Genomic DNA, 20,432 nt, shown 5'->3' with positions numbered 1-20,432 from the left:
ATGCTGTGCATCTCTATATGACTCTAGGTGGGACTAGATTGGGTTGGGATATCTGGTCGGCATGGACAAGTTGGACCGAAGGGTCTGTTTCTGTGCTGTACATCTCTTTGACTCTATGATTTACCAGAATCTGCCTGTACTGCTCGTAAACAAAACTTTTCACTGTACTTCAGTACACATGGCAACAAATCAATCAAATCAGTCTACCTTGTGGAACTTTGTCTACGTGGAGTTTAGAAAGGGCTGATGATGATGTTCTATCGTACTGCCCTCATCTACCTTCTTGGTCACCTCTTCAAAATTCAATCAAGTTTGTGAGACATGATTTCCCATGCACAAAGCCATGCTGACTATCCTTAATCAAATACTATTCCAAATGTACGTAGATCCTGTCTGTCAGAATCCTCTCCAACAACTTACCCACCACTGAAGGGTCCTGCCCGAAATGTCGACTCCTCTGCTCCTCTGCTGTTTGACCCGTTGTGCTTTTTCCAGCTCCACATTTTATTGATTCTTACTTTCCAGCATCTGCAGTCCTCACTATCTCCCAAGTTGCTACCCACCACTGATATGAGGTTCACCAGTCTGCAGTTCCAAGACATTTCCTTGCAGCCTTTCTTAAATAATGATACAACATTAGCCACCCTCCAACGTTCCACCACCTCACCTGGGGCTGTTGATGCAAATATTTCCACTAGGAACTGGCCCTCAGTTTCTTCCCTCGTTTCCCACAATGTCCTAGGATACATTTGATCAGGTCCTGGAGATTTATCTAACTTTGTGTTTCAAGATGTCCAGCACATTCTCTTCGAAACATTACTATTTACTTCCCCAAGTAATATCTTTCTCCATGGTAAATACTGATGAGGAATACTAGCTGGGGATCTCACCCATTTGTGCTTCCATACATAGATGACCATGTTGATCTTTAAGGGGCCCTATTCTCTCCCTAGTTACTCTTTTGCCCTTCATATGTTTGTAGAACCTCTTTGGATTCTGTTTTACCCTATGGGCCAAATTTATCTTGTGTCCCTTTTTTGGCCCTTCTGATTTCCCTCTTATGTGTACTCCTATATCCCCTATACTCCTCAACAGATCCATTTGATCCCAGCTGCATGGACCTGATTAGTGCCTCAAAATCTCTAGTCATCCAGTGCTTCCTGCTCCTGCCAGCCTTGCCCTTCACTCAAACTGGAACATCCTGGTCCTGAACTCTCATTATCTCTCTTGAAAGCCTTCCACTTGCCAGACGGTCCTTTACATGTAAACAGACTCCCTCAATCAACTTTTGAAAGTTTCTAGGCAAAAATGAGGACTGCAGATGCTGGAAACCAGAGTTTAGATCAGAGTGGTGCTGGAAAAGCACAGCAGGTCAGGCAGCATCCGAGGAGCAGGAAAATTGATGTTTCGGGCAAAAGCTCTTCATCAGGAATAGAGGCAGGAAACCTCCAGCGTGGAGAGATAAATGGGGGGAGGGGTGGGGCTGGAGAGAAGGTAGCAAAGAGTACAATAGGTGAATGGGAGTGGGGATGGAGGTGATAGGTCAGAGGGTGGAGCGGATAGGTAGGAAGGGAGATTGGTTGGTAGGACAGGTCATGAGGACAGTGCTGAGCTGGAAGGTTGGAACTGGGGTAAGGTGAGGGAAGGGGAAATTAGGAAACTGGTGAAGGCCACATTGATGCCCTGGGGTTGAAGTGTTCTGAGGTGGAAGATGAGGCATTCTTCCTCCAGGCATCGAGTGGTGAGGGAGCAGCGGTGGAGGAGACCCAGGACCTGCATGTCCTCAGCAGATTGGGAGGGTGAGTTGAAATGTTGGGCCACGGGGCAGTGGGGTTGATTGGTGTGGGTGTCCTGGAGATGTTCCCTGAAGTGCTCTGTGAGGAGGTATCCAGTCTCCCCAATGTAGAGGAGACTGCATCAGGAGGAACAGATACAATAAATGACAAACCTGTGCCCACATCTCCTCCCTCACCATGATCCAAGGCCCCAAAGGAGCCTTCCACATCCATCAAAGTTTCACCTGCACATCCACCAATGTCATTTATTGTATTCGTTGTTCCCAATGCGGTCTCCTCTACATTGGGGAGACTGGACGCCTCCTCGCAGAGCGCTTTAGGGAACATCTCCAGGACACCCACACCAATCAATCCCACCACCCCAGTGGCCCATTTCAATTCCCCCTCCCACTCTGCCGAGGACATGCAGGTCCTGGGCCTCCTCCACCGCTGCTCCCTCACCACCCAACGCCTGGAAAAAGAACGCCTCATCTTCCGCCTCGGAACACTTCAACCCCAGGGCATCAATGTGGACTTCATCAGTTTCCTAATTTCCCCTCCCCCCAACCTTACCCCAGTTCCAACCTTCCAGCTCAGCACTGTCCCCATGACCTGTCCTATCTGTCAATCTCCCTTCACTCCACCCTCTCCTCTGATCTATCACCTCCATCCCCACCCCATTCAGCTATTGTTCTCTTTGCTACCTTCTCCCCAGCCCCACCCCATTTAACTCTCCACCCTGGAGGCTTCCTGCCTCTATTCCTGATGATGGGCTTTTGCCCGAAACATCGATTTTCCTGTTCTTTTAAAAGTTCCTGTCTAATGCCCCATCAAAATAGAACTTTGGGACCAGACTTATCCTTTTCTATAACTATTTTAAAACTAATAGAATTCTGGTCATTGGTCCTGAAGTGCTCCCCCACTAATACCTCAGTCATTTGCCTGCCTTATTTCCCAAGAGGAGGTCACGTTTAGCCCTTTCTCTAGTGGGGACATATACATATTAATTGAAAAATTTTGAAAAAGGTGGATACGATGGACTCCGTAGCTGGAAAGATGATGCAGGAGGAAAGCCTTTAGATTGCTGGGATTGACTCTGAGGAAGATGGCACCTGTACAAACTGGAGCTGAGTTCCTTGTGGTTGTTTTGCTCATGCTTGGGAGGATTTTAAACTAATTTGGCAAGGGTGTGGGACCCAAGAGAAAATTGAGGAGAATACTATGGTTTACAAAATACTTAGAACATAGAACATAGAAGAATACAGCACAGTACAGGCCCTTTGGCCCTCGATGTTGCGCTGATCCAAGCCCACCTAACCTACACTAGCCCACTATCCACCATATGCCTATCCAATGCCCATTTAAATGCCCATAAAGAGGGAGAGTCCACCACTGCTACTGGCAGGGCATTCCATGAACTCACGACTCGCTGAGTAAAGAATCTACCCCTAACATCTGTCCTATACCTACCACTCCTTAATTTAAAGCTATGCCCCCTCGTAATAGCTGACTCCATACGTGGAAAAAGGTTCTCATGGTCAACCCTATCTAAACCCCTAATCATCTTGTACACCTCTATCAAGTCACCCCTAAACCTTCTTTTCTCCAATGAAAACAACCCCAAGTGCCTCAGCCTTTCCTCATACGATCTTCCTACCATACCAGGCAACATCCTGGTAAACCTCCCCTGCACCCGTTCAAGTGCCTCCACATCCTTCCTATAGTATGGCGACCAAAACTGCACACAATACTCCAGATGCGGCCCCACCAGAGTCTCACCCCACAACTGCAACATGATCTCAGGACTCCAGAACTCAATTCCTCTACCAATAAAAGCCAGTACGCCATATGCCTTCTTCACCGCACTATTTACCTGGGTGGCAACTTTCAGAGATCTGTGTACATGGACACCAAGATCCCTCTGCTCATCCACACTACCAAGTATCCAACCATTAGCCCAATATCCCATCTTTTTGTTACTCTTACCAAAGTGAATCACCTCATACTTACCTACATTGAACTCCATTTGCCACCTTTCTGCCCAGCTCTGCAGCTTATCTATATCCCGCTGTAACCTGCCACATCCTTCCTCACTGTCAACTCCACCGACTTTCGTATCATCCGCAAACTTGCTCACCCAACATTCTAGCCCCTCCTCCAGGTCATTTATAAAAATGACAAACAGCAATGGTCCCAAAACAGATCCTTGCGGAACACCGCTAGTAACTGCACTCCAAGATGAACCTTTAACATCAACTACTACCCTCTGTCTTCTTCCAGCCAGCCAATTCCTAATCCAAACCTCCAACTCACCCTCAATGCCATTCCTCCGTATTTTTGCAGTAGCCTACCATGGGGAACCTTATCAAACGCCTTACTAAAATCCATATACACCACATCTACCACTTTACCCTCGTCTACCTCCTTAGTCACCTTCTCAAAGAATTCAATAAGGTTTGTGAGGCACGACCTGCCCTTCACAAAACCATGCTGACTATCCTTGATCACATTATTCCTATCCAGATGTTCATAAATCCTATCTCTTACAATTCTCTCTAAGACTTTGCCCACAACAGAAGTGAGACTCACCGGCCTATAGTTACTAGGGTTATCCCTACTCTCCTTCTTGAACAAGGGAACCACATTTGCTATCCTCCAGTCTACTGGCACTATTCCTGTAGACAACAAGGACATAAAAATCAAGGCCAATGGCTCTGCAATCTCCTCCCTTGCTTCCCAGAGAATCCTAGAATAAATGCCATCAGGCCCAGGGGACTTATCTATTTTCACCCTTTCCAGAATTTCCAACACCTCTTCCCTACATACCTCAAAGCCGTCCATTCTAATTAATTGTGACTCTCAATATTCACATCGGCAACAATGTCTTTTTCCTGAGTGAATATTGACGAAATATATTCATTCAGTGTCTCCCCAATCTCTTCAGCCTCCACACGCAACTTCCCACTATTATCCTTGACTGGACCTATTCCTACCCTAGTCATTCTTTTATTCCTGACATACCTATAGAAAGCCTTAGGGTTTTCCCTAATCCTACCAACTAAGGACTTTTCATGTCCCCTCCTTGCTGCTCTTAGCTCTCTCTTCAGATCCTTCCTGGCTACCTTATAACTCTCAATCGCCCCAATTGAACCTTCACGCCTCATCTTTACATAGGCTGCCCTCTTCCATTTAACAAGGGATTCTAATTCCTTATTAAACCACGGCTCCCTCACACGACCCTTTCCTCCCTGCCTGACAGGTACATACTTATCAAGGACACTCAATAGTTGCTCCTTGAACAATCTCCACATATCAATTGTGCCCATGCCTTGAAGCCTACTTTTCCAAGCCATGCATCCTAGGTCGTGCCTCACCGCATCATAATTTCCCTGTCCCCAGCTATAACTCTTGCCCTGCAGTGCACACTTATCCCTCTCCATCACTAGAGTAAAAGTTACTGAATTGTGATCACTGTCCCCAAAGTGCTCACCTACCTCCAATTCTAACACCTGGCCTGGCTCGTTACCCAGAACCAGGAATGATGAAAGGCTTCTGCCCGAAATGTTGATTCTCCTGCTGCTCATGTGTGGCCTGACTAGCTGTACTTTTCCAGCACCACACTTTGACTCTGATTTCCAGGATCTGCAGTCCTCACTTTCTCATACTTGAGGATTCAGTGGGCATTAGCATAGAAAATAGCAAGTTTTGAAGTGAAGCCAGAGTGAGGAGAAAGAAATAAAGTTTAAAACAAAGTTAGTGTACATGTTTGCAAATTATGGAGTATAGTTTTGAAAAATGTTGAGGAGTTACAGATGCAGATCGGTGAGAGGAAATACGATCTTGTGGTGCTAACAGAGAACTGGCTCAAGGAATGGCAGGACTGTGTTAAATATTCCTGCATATAACTTGTTCAGGCAACAAAGTAAAGGAAGGATAAAGAGTAGCAGTATTGGTTCAGGAGGGCATTAAAGCTGGAGAAAGAGGATGTCTCGGAAACTTCAAAGATAGATAATTTTGATTACAACTAAGGAATAAAAGAAAACACAATTACAATGCATAGAGTAACCTGTCGACCACTAACTAGTGGAAAGGAGGTAGAGGAGCAAATCTACAGGGAAATTACAGAAATTTCAACATTATGGAGTTGTTATTCATGAGGGACTTCAATTAACCAAATATCTGCTGGCAATCTGTTAATGTCAGGGGCAGTTGTTTCTTCAATGTGCTTAGGAGACATTCTGACAGGAGTCCATGTCCAGTGCAAGAGGAAAGGGTGGTTTGTTGGTCCTGGTTCTTGGAAATTGGATGGATCAAGTGTCAGTGGGGAATCATCGAGGGTGAACATTTTATCGTTGGAAAAAAAGACATGCAACAACCGAAAGTTCAGGTTTGGAATGTACTGCCAGGCAATGTTTAATTAAGCCATTCAAGAAGGTACTGAATGATTATTTGGATAGAAATACTTTGTGAAGGATATGTGCGAAAATCAGGTATTTGGCACTAAACCATGATGTTTGTGTGAACAGCCGGTGCAGGCACAACGGGCCCAATTATTCGCGCTGTTACAATTCCGTCATTCACATTGCTTTACCATGCTCTCGACACAAGGGGCCGCCACTACCCGGATTTCCATTCGCGCGGAATCGCGCTCCTTCAGCTGTAGAGGGCGCTGTATCCCCGGTCCTGCTTGGCGCAGGGAGATGGTCCTCCGGCATGGTCACTCGGTCCTCCCACCGTTAGATGGGGCCATTGTGGTCACTCGGTCCTCCCAACGCTAGGTGGGGGTGGTTCAGGTCACTGAGTCCTCCTACCGCTCGGTGGGGGGGCGATTCAGGTCACTGAGTCCTCCCACCGCTAGGTGGGGGCGGTTCAGGTCACTGGGTCCTCCCACCGCTGTATCCTGGGAGGGAAGGCTGTGGGTTACAGGTTGGGGCAGCGGTTGATTGGGTTTATTTTCTGGGTCGGTTGAGTGGGCTGTTGTCGGAGACACGGAGAAGATGCCGCTGGGTTTGAAGCCGTCCTGCAGCGTGTGCAAGGCCAATTCCTCGGCCATGTGGAGGAAGAGCAGTCAGGGTGAGATCGTCTGCAATAACTGCGCTGGCAAGAGCCCCGGAGCCGGCTGTGTTTCAGGCTTGACCGCGGGGCCCGGCTCAGCACCGGCTGCTCAGCAGAGCAACGGCGGAGGAGGTGGAGGTGGCAAACAGGTGAGGCTGGGAGGAGCCCGAGGGGGAAGGCCGCTGTGAGCCGCTTCCAAAACCTGTCCAGAGAAGAGGGAGGGCTAGGCCGCCAGCCTGAGACTTTTATCATCATTTAAGTCAAATAAATCTGATTAAAACTTGCACGATCCTAAAAGGGGCGCAAAGTGTAAATGAACAAAGCTCAAAATAAGCTGCCTTTTCGGAAATTAATAATACCCTCGAGCCCCTCCGCTGCCCAACTGCCCACAGAAGGCTTTGACTATTTCAGTGGACAGAGCGTGTTGCTTTTCCACGGACTCTTGGGCGCAGAGCTCACTGTAGAGGAGGGAGATTGGGAGTGGTCTCCGGATTAGGGAGTCACCGTTTCTGCTGTGAATAGAACAGAGCGTGAAGACATTTTAATAACATGTTTAAAGACATGTCATAGCTTAATCCAAACTGAAACGTTTGTCTTTCATGAGCAAATGGGGACAGGGATGAACAATGTGATTCCCAAATGCTGTTGAAATTCCTGTGTCTTAATGGTCAGTGTTCACTGGCAATTTATTAATATTCAATATATGATAGTTAATGTAAAAAAATGCTGGAAGTATTTTAGTAGACCTGACAGCATCTGCACAAGGAATAACAAGATTAACATTGCAGGTTTGTATTTTTTCATCAGACGTATTAGAGGTTTAATTGGCTCTTAGCAAGCATCCACGTAGATTTCCAAGTCTAAAATATTGAACACATTCCTCATTCAGTCTTTGCAGGTTTCAGTTGTTCTTGTATTCCACTTTCTGTTCAAGTTGATTCAATACCAACTAGAAGTTAAAGTTGGGAACTTCTGTGAGCTTAGCCAATTGAGGGATCTCTGTCCTGTGGTAATGTGGCTGGACCTGCCAGAAGGTATAACCGAAGTAGGCCATTCAGCCCATAGAGTCTCCTCCTGCATTAATTGAGATCATGGTTGATCTGTTAGTCCCAAGTAAGAGGCCCAAAACTATTCAGTATTCCAGCTTTGGTCTGACTAATGTCTTGTATAGTTTTAGCTAAACCTCCTATGGATGCCCCATTTAGTTTCCTTTTTAAAGCCATCTTGTATTTTGATTTTGATGTCATACATTAAGTAGTTTCAGCAAAAAAACTTTATCAAATTGAAGAAACACAAACAGAGTTTTAAATAGCTAATGAGATAAATGACATGCTCTCATTCAATAGCAACGGATGAACTCAGGCTAAGATTTGTCCTTTTCAGTAAATGAACACAGGTATTCTTTTTACTTCACAGATTTATTCATCGTACTGGGCTGTGTTCATTACTCTGTTGGAGTAATACTATTCCATAATGAATACGGGGTAAGCGAGATTGTAGATTTGAGGTTACAATTGAATCAACCATAATCTTATTGAATAAAGGAGCAATCTCAAGGGGCTAAATGGCCTACTCTTCCTTGTTCATCAATAATAATAGAATAACTACAAAGTTTTTGCTAATAATGGTAGTTTTTTTTATATTCTGACAGGCAAAGCAAGAAATTCATAGGCGGTCTGCAAGGTTACGGAACACAAAATATAGGTCCATGCCTCCTGCTGAAAAGAAGGTTTCAACTAAAGGAAAGGGACGTAGACATATATTCAAATTAAAAAATGTAAGACAATTTGCAAAAACTTTTGAATATTTAAGATTAGGTGGGGAAGGGAAGAAGACATTTCTTCAATAAATAGGGCAGTCGACATTATGGTATTGTCCATTAAATAATTTTTCAATTTTTCTGATGACGTATCTTGTATAGCAGATTCATTAATTGTTGATGCCTTATTTTTGTTCTTTAAAGTAAATCACCACCCTGAATTGCTGATGGGAATCTTTTTTTTTGCATTCTGGTAAGTAATGGATCCCTTATTAAGATTAGAACTTAAAAGGATCAGGATGTGTATGGAGGACTATCTTATGTTACCTTTTAAATAAAGCTTGCAGAATTAATTTCTTTGCAATGCACAACTAAAACTTTGGCCCTATACCATGACAGCAACAGGCTTTTCATTGGGCTATTCCAGGAACTGCATTTGGCAGAGAGCTCTCAAGTTATGGTCTTTGTGCTCTGACGATGTATTAATTGTTATGAGTATATTTCACCCACTGGTTTTCATTCTTTAACATGATGTAATGGGTTAAACTAAATTTCCCTGTTAAATCGATGACATCCTGTAATAGAGGAGTTGCTATAACAGATCCATAGCAATATCAATACTGCTTTATGAAGATGAATATTTCTGTTTTGAATTGGAGCATGTTAACATTGGCATTTAATAAGGGACCTATTGGTTATCAGAATTGTAACAGGAGACTGCTGAATTTTCTATAACACTGATATGCTTAACAAGACAAATCTAGGTCATGGTTTGATGGTTGAAAGTAGGCTCAGCTTGCAAATCATTGTGATGGTTGATCCTGCTGCTCAATCTGTGGTCCATGATCATTTGCTCATGGAATAATGTAAAGTAGTATTTTGAATGTTTGGAATAGTCTGAATTTTCATAAAATGAGATTGTGATATTTTGCAGCCAATTAAAGCACCAAAATCTGTGTCTACGATAATCACAAGTGAATCTATTTTCTATGGGGTAAGTACTTTTCAGAGTGCAGTTTTGTATCTCTACGTGGGAAAAATCCACTACCATAAATTCTTTTAAAAATATTTTAACTTGCCTGAACAATAGTCCTTCATATGAATGATACATTATGATCCCCACAAATATTGATAACTTATAAAAAGATATTTGAATATTCAATTCCTGACTTTCACATGAGAACATTTCAAGTTTTAAGACTTTAACAAACTCTTTGCTGTCTACATACAATGGTGCACATTTTCTGCAAACTTGTAGTTTTTTTTTGGGAAATGTTCGAAAGTCTAAAGCTTCCAAGTCTCCCTGTTTTGCCAAATTGTAATGCCCAGCATCCATTGACAGTCCTGTTTCTCAGTTCTTCAATGATTTTCAGTAGCAGGGCCTACTTTAGTGATTTCTTCTTCTATCACAGGGCAAGTCTTTCAGTATCCTTAAATCGCTATGAAGTTTGTTTTAAAACAGTGGATTAGCTTTCCCAGCAATCTGTCACAGTAGCTATTGTTCCTTATCTCTCCATCTCTGTCTCTGCTCAAAGTCTGCATTATCAGGAACATCTGCTTTTGCTCTTAGACGTTAAGTGTGCTAGGTTCATTTTAAGAACACACAACCTGCTCCAGTTTGCCTTAAAGATGTAGTCCAAAATGCTATCATCTTGTCAAACTTTGTACTTATAAATTTTATATATGTGCAACGATATGGTTGTCAGCAGCTTACTACTCTAATCTTTTGAGTTTTTGGTTAAATTGAGTTGTAACAAATTTCAGAAGTGAACCTTTCAGAAACTATAATTCCCTGATTCTTTGAGCATGACTTTTTCTTATCAATTTACCCTCATAAAATAATGTGTCCATCTAATCGTATTTGGTGTGGAATTCTGCCCCAGATCCACCAAATTTTTGTTCCGTATTTCTTTTGCACTGGCACATACAGTTTGTAGGTTGACAGATGTTAACCATTCAGTCTTTACATGTAAGCTGTTGTCTCGTATTGCACAGTTTGATCATTAAATAACTTCATGACCAAGTTGACCATGTTCCTCATGAGTGCATTTTCAAACAGTTGTTGTTGACTGGTGTGAAAGAAAAGTATCCTAAGATGGATGTCACACCCCACAACCTCTTTGTGGCACGGAGTCCAATTTTCATGCTAATGTTGCAGCACTAGCAGATACAGCACAAACAAGTGACCCAGAACCTATTTGGAATATGTGACGACCCAGTGCATTTACCTACTGACTCATTATTGACTAAGATTTTCAGAAGCTTTAAGAGTTTAAGTCTATTTTATTTAAAGATTTATACTTTTTCAATGTGTTTTAGGGTATATACTACCAAATTGGAGATATAGTCTCTGTTGCGGATGAAGATGATGAAAAGGTTTACTATGCTCAGATCAGAGGATTCGTGCAAGATCAATACTGTGAAAAGAGTGCAGTGATTACGTGGCTTATCCCAACTCAGGCAAGCTCCAAAGATCACTTTGATGCAGCAACTTATATACTTGGTACATATTAAGTTGTTTATATCTGTATTAAAATGTATGTGTGTTAGATGACATAACTAAAATATTGTGATACTGCAATGTTGTTCATTCAGAACATTTCTAAAGAAGGCCTCAATAATTTTGACTCACCAAGCTGCAGAACGTTTTAGAGGTTCAGGTGCTTCACTGCTTGCTTTCTTCACCTTTCAGAAATCCAACTTGAATGTAGATAAATTCTAATTGAATTTAGGTGGACTTATTTAAGTTTTAAATGCACTTTATGGTTACAGGGATGTGAATGTTTTGAAAGCTGTGAATCCAAAATTGTGCACTTACTAGGATTACATTACCAGTGACTGTTACAGTTTCCTGTTTGTTTACTTGAGGTGTTATTCATACTAGTGGCAGTACATTTGCCCTTTATACTCTTTATTGTTTTTTTCTGGTTCAGACTGTTACTCACTTTCTTTTCCCCCCCATTTTAGCAACGCAGTTTCCTAAAGCTATCGCCTTCTTACTCTAAATTTCTAAAGGCATTATTAATCCTTCAGCATGTTATAAAGAGACCATCACATGTGAACTTTGGTGAATGTCAGCAAAAATCATTGACTAGAATATAATCCTCAAAGTCTGATCCTGTGTTCTGAAGGCTTGTGCCTTCTCTCTTCACAGGTCCTGCCAGGCCTGCTGAGTTTGTCCAGCATTCTGTGTTTGTTTCTGACGCTGTCTTTATCTGATATCCATGTTAGGCTTTCGGTATTAGTCAGTTTTCCCCCAAGCATCGAGCCTAACTTTTATGCCCCTTTCATCAACGTGGCTGCAGTCGGCTAACTTGATATAAACTACCTGGTACTTTCTGAAATGAACATATACAAGAATTGTGCTCCTAATTCTTTTTTTAAAAAATGAACCTTTAGTTCTAGATTCTGCCATGAGAGGAAATATCTTTTCCATTTTGTCAATATAATACTGCCGTGACTGAATATGTTCAATGGGCAATTCTGTAAACTACATAATCAGATTTCTTTGTGAAATATTCTAGAGGCTTTTCATCCCTTTTTAATCTATTCACAAGTCTTCTCAAAGCTGTTGGAAGAATATAATTTTCTGTCAGCTAAGCATTGTTTCTAATGCAGCTTGTAGCAATCACCTTTCAAGACTATCTGTGATTCTTGTTTAAAAGTAACATATGAACAATCAGCAATAAGGCAGACCATTGTGTTATAATCCCCACAGAGACCTGTCACATTTTAGAAAGATTCAAACTTTTAAATGGTAACTGAAATAACCCAATGCAATTTCATGTTTTAGAACTCTTACTGTAACAAATAACTAAAAGAAAATGATGAAACACTACTTTCTTCAGTTCTGAAGAAAAGTCATATTGAACTCTCAACAATAACTTCGTTTCTCTGTCCATAGATGCTGCCAGACCTGCTGAGTTTCACCAGCACTTGTTTTTATTTCAGGTCTCCAGCATCTGCAGTATTTTGCTCTTATTGTGGTTAAAAATATAGTGTGAAATCAGATCTTTTTGCACAGGGCAAGAATATTACATCACAGTTGATTCAAGCTAGTCTGGTAAAGCAACATTCATAAAGCTCGGGGAATAAATTAGCCACTTGGTCTTTCATACCAGAAAATAATTGCTGTAGGTTTTTTAATCCTTTCAAATGAAACGAAACCCAGTAGAAAAGTTAATATCAAGTAACTGGTTGTTTAATATATGAACTTTCCTGACAGCAGATAGTAAAAGATGGTGTGCGTACTGTTTATTAAATTGTCTGATCCAGAAAATACCAGTTTAATTGCTGATTGATAAATTTAACAAATCAGGAATAGCTAAATAGCCACAAGGCCATTTTCACTCGCTACATGAGAAAAGGTTACCAAACATAGAAAGTGCTGGAGAAGCTCAGTGAGCCTGGCAGCATCTGTGGAGAGAAAAGCAGAGTTAATATTTCTTATCCAATATCAGTCTTCCTCAGAAGAAGGCATATCGCACTTGATGTGTTAACGTAGTTTTTCTCCCCAACGTGCAGCCAGGCTCACTGAGTTTCTCCAGCACTTATTTTATTTCCGATTTCCATATTTGCAGTGTTTTGCTTTTAATTGAGAATAGGTAAGCCACATTCCTCCATCTGATCACTCTCCAAGGGACTTTACTGAAACTGAATGTCTGGCCATTACAGATACTCAAGAAGCTTGAATGCAGTTCCTCAGTGGAATAGTTTACCAACACTGGATTGCTGCTAGGATTTCTGAAACCTCTTTCTGATAGGATACTGTGGTTTCAGATGACAGATTCAAAACTGATGGCCCCAGATGCTAAACACACAATAGATACTTGGATGCTGCCTGATCTGCTGCACTTTTCCAGCAACACATTTTCAACACAATGGATCTAACCCAATGTTAATTTTTTCTGTCAATCTACTAGTCTTGATGCAATGGAAATGTTAGTGAATTACAGCTGTGTAGCATTGAGGAGTGATAGCTTGATATCTGAACACTGAGAAGAATGGCTTTCAGTTGGGTGGCAGTTCAAAAGCTAAGTGAGCAAAATACTGCAGCCATAAACATTAATTATCATGCTGCACAAACGTGTGACATCACCTCTAACATGGCAGAACTCTTGATATCAATCCTCACTGACATTGCAATTCTATTACTCAACTAATCCACGATGGAAGCAATAAAAGGACATTTATTGACATTGCAACATAATTGTTTTACATCAGCAATATGTTCAGCACCAACTATCCTTGAGCCTTTCACTTCGAAAGCTGCTGTGTGGCATATTGTAACAAGTGTATCCTATTATGAATCAGCAGTTTTAAAATGTAACAGATCACAAAATGAATGTTTTAAGAATTGCTTTGACCCTCGCGAGCAAACCATTTGCGATTGATGTGTTCAATACTAGTGATAGTTATTTTTACTTCAGGGCCAGAGGAAGATCTACCAAGAAAAATGGAGCATTTTGAATTTATTTGCCATGCACCTTCAGAATACTTCAAATCAAGATCGACTCCTTTTCCAGTTATTCCAACCAAACCCGAGAAAGGGTATATCTGGACCCGTGTTGGACCAACCCCTGCAATAACGGTGAAGGAATCAATAGGAAACAGTTTATAGCCAAGGCGTTAAAGCTTTCTTAAAATAAGTTTGTATTTGTGTAATATAGCTGAATCTTGGCCTTATTAAAAGGCTCACTGTTTTAACATGTTTTCAGTGTTCATGCAATTTTAAACATTCAAAACTATATTAGCGTGAGGTTTATGAACTCCAACAATTCAGTTTAAAGTCTTGACATACTTGAAAATTAATATGGCAAGATCTATTTTTGACGTGTCTGTAAATTTTGCAAAGCTTTGGTTACCTTTATCAATTTAAGTACAGTATTTGTATGTTACGCAGTATTTTGTATGGAACTGCTCATTGTGCCACATTTAGATTCAAGTTCCTGAATTATCAATTTTGCAATAAACAAATTTGTGGATGGTGGAAATAGGAATCTAATTTTGTACATTAAAAATTAAACACTTATTACATATTAAATGTTTGCATGTACTTTTAACTAGTTAGAAATTACTATAATTGGAGAAGACTTAGAGAAATTCTAAGTATATTATTTTCTGTGTTTTCTGTTTTCATGATCAGACTTGACATATAAATTCCAAATAGGACATTGTAGTTTTTCAGGTGTGAGATTTTGTTAAGTTTAAGATTATATTTTTATAAAACTTAATGTTTTCTGTGTATGCTGTGAATGGGGCAAGAGAATTATTGGTTTAATGAAAGGTAATTTTGTATTGTTCTTGTGTACTTTTGATGTATGCACATTTATTTGTATGGCATCTATTTTTAAAGGCTATACTGACTTGGCAAAGTTAAATAAAATTAAGAGGAGGAAGAGGTGAAGTTGACAATTGATGAAACCAAAATTGGGGTTTAATTCCAGAAGTTTTTAAAACCTAATGACATTGGACATGATTATAGCTATTCACTCTGGGGAAGCTGAAAAAAAATGCACTGTGTGCTTTGCCTTGGTAAGGGTATAAAAAATCTGAAATTAGAGTAAATGATGACTGCTCTGACTATTTTCACAGCCATGTCCAATTCTTCTCCACTGAGTTGCCAAAGCAGCAGCAATTCATTAAAATACAAATGTACTATTTAAGTGTGTTTAACATGTGGAGTGCTTTGAGTGGAGACCCCACTTCCATCTTGTGGTCCACCAAGAATTCCTTGCTAACCAAGAGCTGGCATACACTTTGTTGCACTTGAGGTCTGAAAGACGAAGTGACGTTTACCACAGTGTTGGTTAAGCTGAGCAAATAAACAGACCCATCATCAGTCAGGGGCAAACATGCTCTTGAGTGCATTCTGCATTTAATACTCCAGGCAAGGAGCTACACTTTCAATGGCTATGTATGTCAGTACAAAGACCTGAGACGTCATAGAACTTGAGCTAGAGACAGACTGGTTCATTCTCATCCTACTTGTGTGCAATGTCTCTGAAAAGGCTGACAATTCCTCACTGTCTGTGTTCAGCTGAGCAGTGGCTGGCAGGTCTTGCACCCTCTGTACAATTTTTACTGGGTAGAGCACAGGAAATTGAGCCCCACTATTCTTGAAATCATCACAAAAGTTAAAGATTTTATACAGTATGGAAGTTTCCCCAATTTATCTGATTTTCAGATCTAGTTCGAAAAGAAAGTATGGAGTAGGTTTCTGTACTGAAAATAATCAGTTCATTGTGAGTAGTTAGACTTGAACTACAGATAAACAGTTATCAAACATCAGCATATAATTTTGCTAATTAAAATTCTAATCCCCTAATAAATACCCCCTCCACTACCTTAAGCACATAGACATAGATAGGGTTAAATAGATTATAGGCAGTGAGGAATAAAACTGGAAATCAGTTCAGTAGTCTTTTATCCCAGGTTCTTCTGTTGATATGATTATTATGACTCCTGCTGCTGGCCAGTATTTTGCTTAAATCGTCTTTCTCTGAATGCTTCAGTTGGTTGGTAAGAGGCATAAGGTGGTGAGAGTTCACTCAGTTCACTGTAACTGAGGAGCAGAATGTAGATGAAAAACAGGAGGGGCCAAGATTAGGTTTATGCGTGGTAATGGTGAAGGAAGAGGAAGCAAAACCATTGCAGGTGATTCTCTGATAGAAATGGATACATAAAATTGGGAAAAGAAAATACTGTAGAAGCTATATGTTAGAAATGCAACAGAAAATACTGAAATCAGACAGTATCTGTTATGAGAGAAGCAGAAATAACATTTAAGATTGCTTGACCTATTGTCAGAACTGGAAGAAGTTAAAGGTGTAACGAATTCAGGAAAGGGGAAGAAAAAACAAAAAGGTCTGTGATAATTGCAGTGCAAGAGAGATTAACAGAAGGGGTGGTGGTGTGAGGCAAAAAGAGGATGGGTTTGGGACAAGTAAAGAAACAAAACATGGATCTAGAGGAAGTGTAAATCAGAATAAGAGAGCCGTCAATAAAAGTTGCTGGCTGAGTAATGGGGATAGTGGTTATGATCTGAAATTGTTAAACTTAATTCTCAGTCAGGTTAAATGCAATGATGGGAGTTGACCATAGAGTTGTATCAAGTGGAAAAAAAAGTAAACAGTATTTTATGTGGTATTGGCAATATATTGTGATATGAAATTAAGACTATCATAAATGGACTGTTCAGAGTTTAGGCAGAGCCATCATTGAAGCATTGTCTAATTTTGGACCTGGTCGATTGTAAACAATTCTGTTCTTATTTCAAAATTTCAGCATTGCAGTACTTTGTTTTAACTGATTTTGAGGGCGAGAGAAGATCGTCATGGACAGTCAATAGCTTAACTAATTTTGAGAGTTTTGGTTGTCAGAATAAATTCAAGGAAATCTCGTTTTGGAAAAAATCTAGTCTTCGTGGCGACAAGATTAATGTTTTAAAAATATGCAAAGAACAGATTTGGTTAAGTTGGATTTGTGTGTCAAATAGCTAGATTACACGTTGGCAGCTATTTTTCAGATACAATGCCTATAGGAGCAGATTACCAAAGCATCTGGTGATTATTGATTCACTTTGACTCTTTGAAAGAGCATCGGACAAGTTTCTGAGCGAGGGGGCTATTTCAAGTTAAAAGAGCACCGATACCAGGGTTACTGGGAACGGGCGGACTCAAAAGATTTTCCTAAGGACTTTTCCGAATATATCTAGAAGATAGTGTGACTGTGAAAGGTCCCAAATTGATATCCAAAGAAAATTGGGGATTAACAGCCATAGATCTTTAAAATATCATGAACGGATACAAAAAATATTCAAAATGGCTAATGGAATGCAGGCGATTATAACTATAGGTAGCTTGAATTCTACAAAGCTCGAGTTATGTCCATCTTTTTCACTATAAGGAATTCTCTGTATCACACCTTAGGGATGGAAAGCAGGGTAGACTTACCAGAATGATGATACAAGAGTTAAGTTATGATAAGAAATTATAAAACTGGTTGTGTTTCCTGAAATTTGGAAGGTTAAGAAGAACAGATAAGATATCTTAAAATGAACTATTTCCACTGGTTCGGTTTGAGTCCAAGATGCATAGAATCCCTCCAGTATGGAAGTAGGCCATTTGGCCCAATGAGTGCAAGCCAACTCTCCAAAGAGCATGCTACCCAGACCCATCTCCCTACCCTATCCCTGTAACCCTGCATTTCCCGTGGCTAATCCGGCTAGCCTACACTATGGGCAATTTCACATGGCCAATCCACCTAACCTGTATATACATCGACCATGGGAGAAGACTGGAGCACCATGCAAAAACCTAAAGTGACATGGGGAGAATGTGTGAAATTTGCACAGTCACCCAGGTTGGAATTGAACCTAGGTTCCTGACACTGAGAGGCAGTAGTGCTAACCACTGAGTCACCATGCTAATCCAAGAGGCAACGTCAAAAAATTAGAATCAAATCTTTCATTAGTCAAATGTGAGTAAAATCTCTCCCCAAGAACAGTAGTAGAAGTTCAGAACTCTAAAATCGTCCACTAGGTTATGCCACCAAAAATGTTCCATTATCTTCTTGAATTATATTCTTTTAATGTTAACAGTAATAATCTCAATGCAGATAAACTAAAAGAAGCTTCAGTCACCATGGGAACTGTCATTGATAAAATGCCTTCCTCACAGCATCAGTGAGCCAGACCTACTTTCTGAGTTTAAAAATAGCATTACCTCTGTGAGTGGGTAGAATTATCAGGAAAATGATCTCACTTTGAGTGATTCCTAGTGACTCAATGTTTTCAATGGGCCATAATTTATTGTACTAGGGTATCAAAGGCATAAACTATAGATGAGACCTGCTATTTCAAATTCAGTTTTGAAATCGACTTGTGGGGCAATTTGCTGAAACTGCAAGTTGATAACGATACAATGAAGGGAAACCTGTCATCCAGGAGCTGAGTAAGCAATCAACAATATATCTCATCAGCCAATTGGAAGGATTGTGAAATTAACCATTTAAGTATGTACATGAAAATGCAAGTAGGAATGAGGGAACGTTTATGCTAAATCAAGTGCAGAAAGTGAATTAACGAGTGAAAGGAAAATTGGATTGATAAAGGGACAGAAGGGAAATGTAAATTCAAAGTTTGTGAGAAGATTTGTAGCTCAGGTGCTCGTTGTTGTGGTTCTGTTCGCCGAGCTGGGAATTTGTGTTACAGACGTTTCGTCCCCTGTCTAGATGACATCCTCAGTGCTTGGGAGCCTCCTGTGAAGCGCTTCTGTGATCTTTCCTCCACCATTTGTAGTGGTTTGAATCTGCCACTGCCGGTTGTCAGTTCCAGCTTCCGTTGCAGTGGTCGGTATATTGGGTCCAGGTCGATGTGCTTATTGATTGAATCTGTGGATAAGTGCCATGCCTCTAGGAATTCCCTGGCTGCTCTCTGTTTGGCTTGTCCTATAATAGTAGTGTTGTCCCAGTTGAATTCATGTTGCTTGTCATCTGCGTGTGTGGCTACTAAGGATAGCTGGTCGTGTCGTTTCGTGGCTAGTTGGTGTTCATGGATGCGGATCGTTAGCTGTCTTCCTGTTTGTCCTATGTAGTGTTTTGTGCAGTCCTTGCATGGGATTTTGTACACTACATTAGTTTTGCTCATGCTGGGTATCGGGTCCTTCCTTCCGGTGAGTTGTTGTCTGAGAGTGGCTGTTGGTTTGTGTGCTGTTATGAGTCCTAGTGGTCGCAGTAGTCTGGCTGTCAGTTCGGAAATGCTCTTGATGTATGGTAGTGTGGCTAGTCCTTTGGGTTGCGGCATGTCCTCGTTCCGTTGTCTTTCCCTTAGGCATCTGTTGATGAAATTGTGCAGGTATCCGTTTTTGGCGAACACATTGTATAGGTGTTCTTCCTTTTTTTGCTGTTCTGGTATGCTGCAGTGTGTTGTGGCCCTTTTGAACAGTATCTTGATGCAACTTCTTTTGTGTGTGTTGGGGTGGTTGCTTTCGTAGTTTAGGACTTGGTCTGTGTGTGTGGCTTTCCTGTATAACTTTGTGGTGAATTCTCCGTTCAGTGTTCTCTGTACCATCACGTCTAGGAATGGGAGTTGGTTGTCCTTTTCTTCCTCTCTAGTGAATCGGATTCCTGTGAGTGTGGCATTGATGATCCGGTGTGTGTTCTCTATTTCTGTGTTTTTAATGATACCCACGCAATTTCATCAACAGATGCCTAAGGGAAAGACAACGGAGCGAGGACATGCCGCAACCCAAAGGACTAGCCACACTACCATACATCAAGAACATTTTCGAACTGACAGCCAGACTACTGCGACCACCAGGACTCATAACAGCACACAAACCAACAGCCACTCTCAGACAACAACTCACCGGAAGGAAGGACCCAATACCCAGCATGAGCAAAACTAATGTAGTGTACAAAATCCCATGCAAGGACTGCACAAAACACTACATAGGACAAACAGGAAGACAGCTAACGATCCGCATCCATGAACACCAACTAGCCACGAAACGACACGACCAGCTATCCTTAGTAGCCACACATGCAGATGACAAGCAACATGAATTCGACTGGGACAACACTACTATTATAGGACAAGCCAAACAGAGAACAGTAAGGGAATTCCTAGAGGCATGGCACTCATCCACAGATTCAATCAATAAGCACATCGACCTGGACCCAATATACCGACCACTGCAACGGACAGCTGGAACTGACAACCAGAAGCGGCAGATTCAAACCACTACAAATGGTGGAGGAAAGATCACAGAAGCGCTTCACAGGAGGCTCCCAAGCACTGAGGATGTCACCTAGACAGGGGGAAATATAAATCTCCAACAAGG

The 20,432-nt window shown here is 41.2% G+C and overlaps 1 protein-coding gene across 3 annotated transcripts; it reads left to right on the top strand.

Annotated features, from left to right (window-relative positions):
• The first annotated feature begins 6,675 nt into the window (after nucleotides 1-6,675).
• On the top strand, nucleotides 6,676-14,632 carry gatad1 (GATA zinc finger domain containing 1). Of its 3 annotated transcripts, none has more exons than XM_087987312.1 (5): nucleotides 6,676-6,979; nucleotides 8,482-8,607; nucleotides 9,524-9,583; nucleotides 10,909-11,044; nucleotides 14,014-14,632. In XM_087987312.1, the coding sequence occupies exons 1-5, from the start codon at nucleotides 6,773-6,775 to the stop codon at nucleotides 14,175-14,177; spliced, it is 693 nt and encodes a 230-aa protein (XP_087843438.1). In that variant the 5' UTR covers nucleotides 6,676-6,772; the 3' UTR covers nucleotides 14,178-14,632. The 3 variants fall into 3 exon arrangements, with proteins under 3 accessions (XP_087843438.1, XP_043546185.1, XP_043546184.1); XM_043690249.2 differs by having other exon boundaries at nucleotides 6,684-6,979; nucleotides 10,909-11,092; nucleotides 14,019-14,632; XM_043690250.2 differs by lacking the exon at nucleotides 9,524-9,583 and having other exon boundaries at nucleotides 6,683-6,979; nucleotides 10,909-11,092; nucleotides 14,019-14,632.
• Nucleotides 14,633-20,432: the final 5,800 nt, after the last annotated feature.

Source organism: Chiloscyllium plagiosum, unplaced genomic scaffold (genome assembly GCF_037043375.1).
Source record: "Chiloscyllium plagiosum isolate Xiang-an unplaced genomic scaffold, Cpla_swu_hap1 HiC_scaffold_5, whole genome shotgun sequence".
Classification (NCBI taxonomy): domain Eukaryota; kingdom Metazoa; phylum Chordata; class Chondrichthyes; order Orectolobiformes; family Hemiscylliidae; genus Chiloscyllium; species Chiloscyllium plagiosum.
Note: the sequence above shows the minus strand (reverse complement) of the source record. Positions and strands in the feature narration are given on the sequence as shown.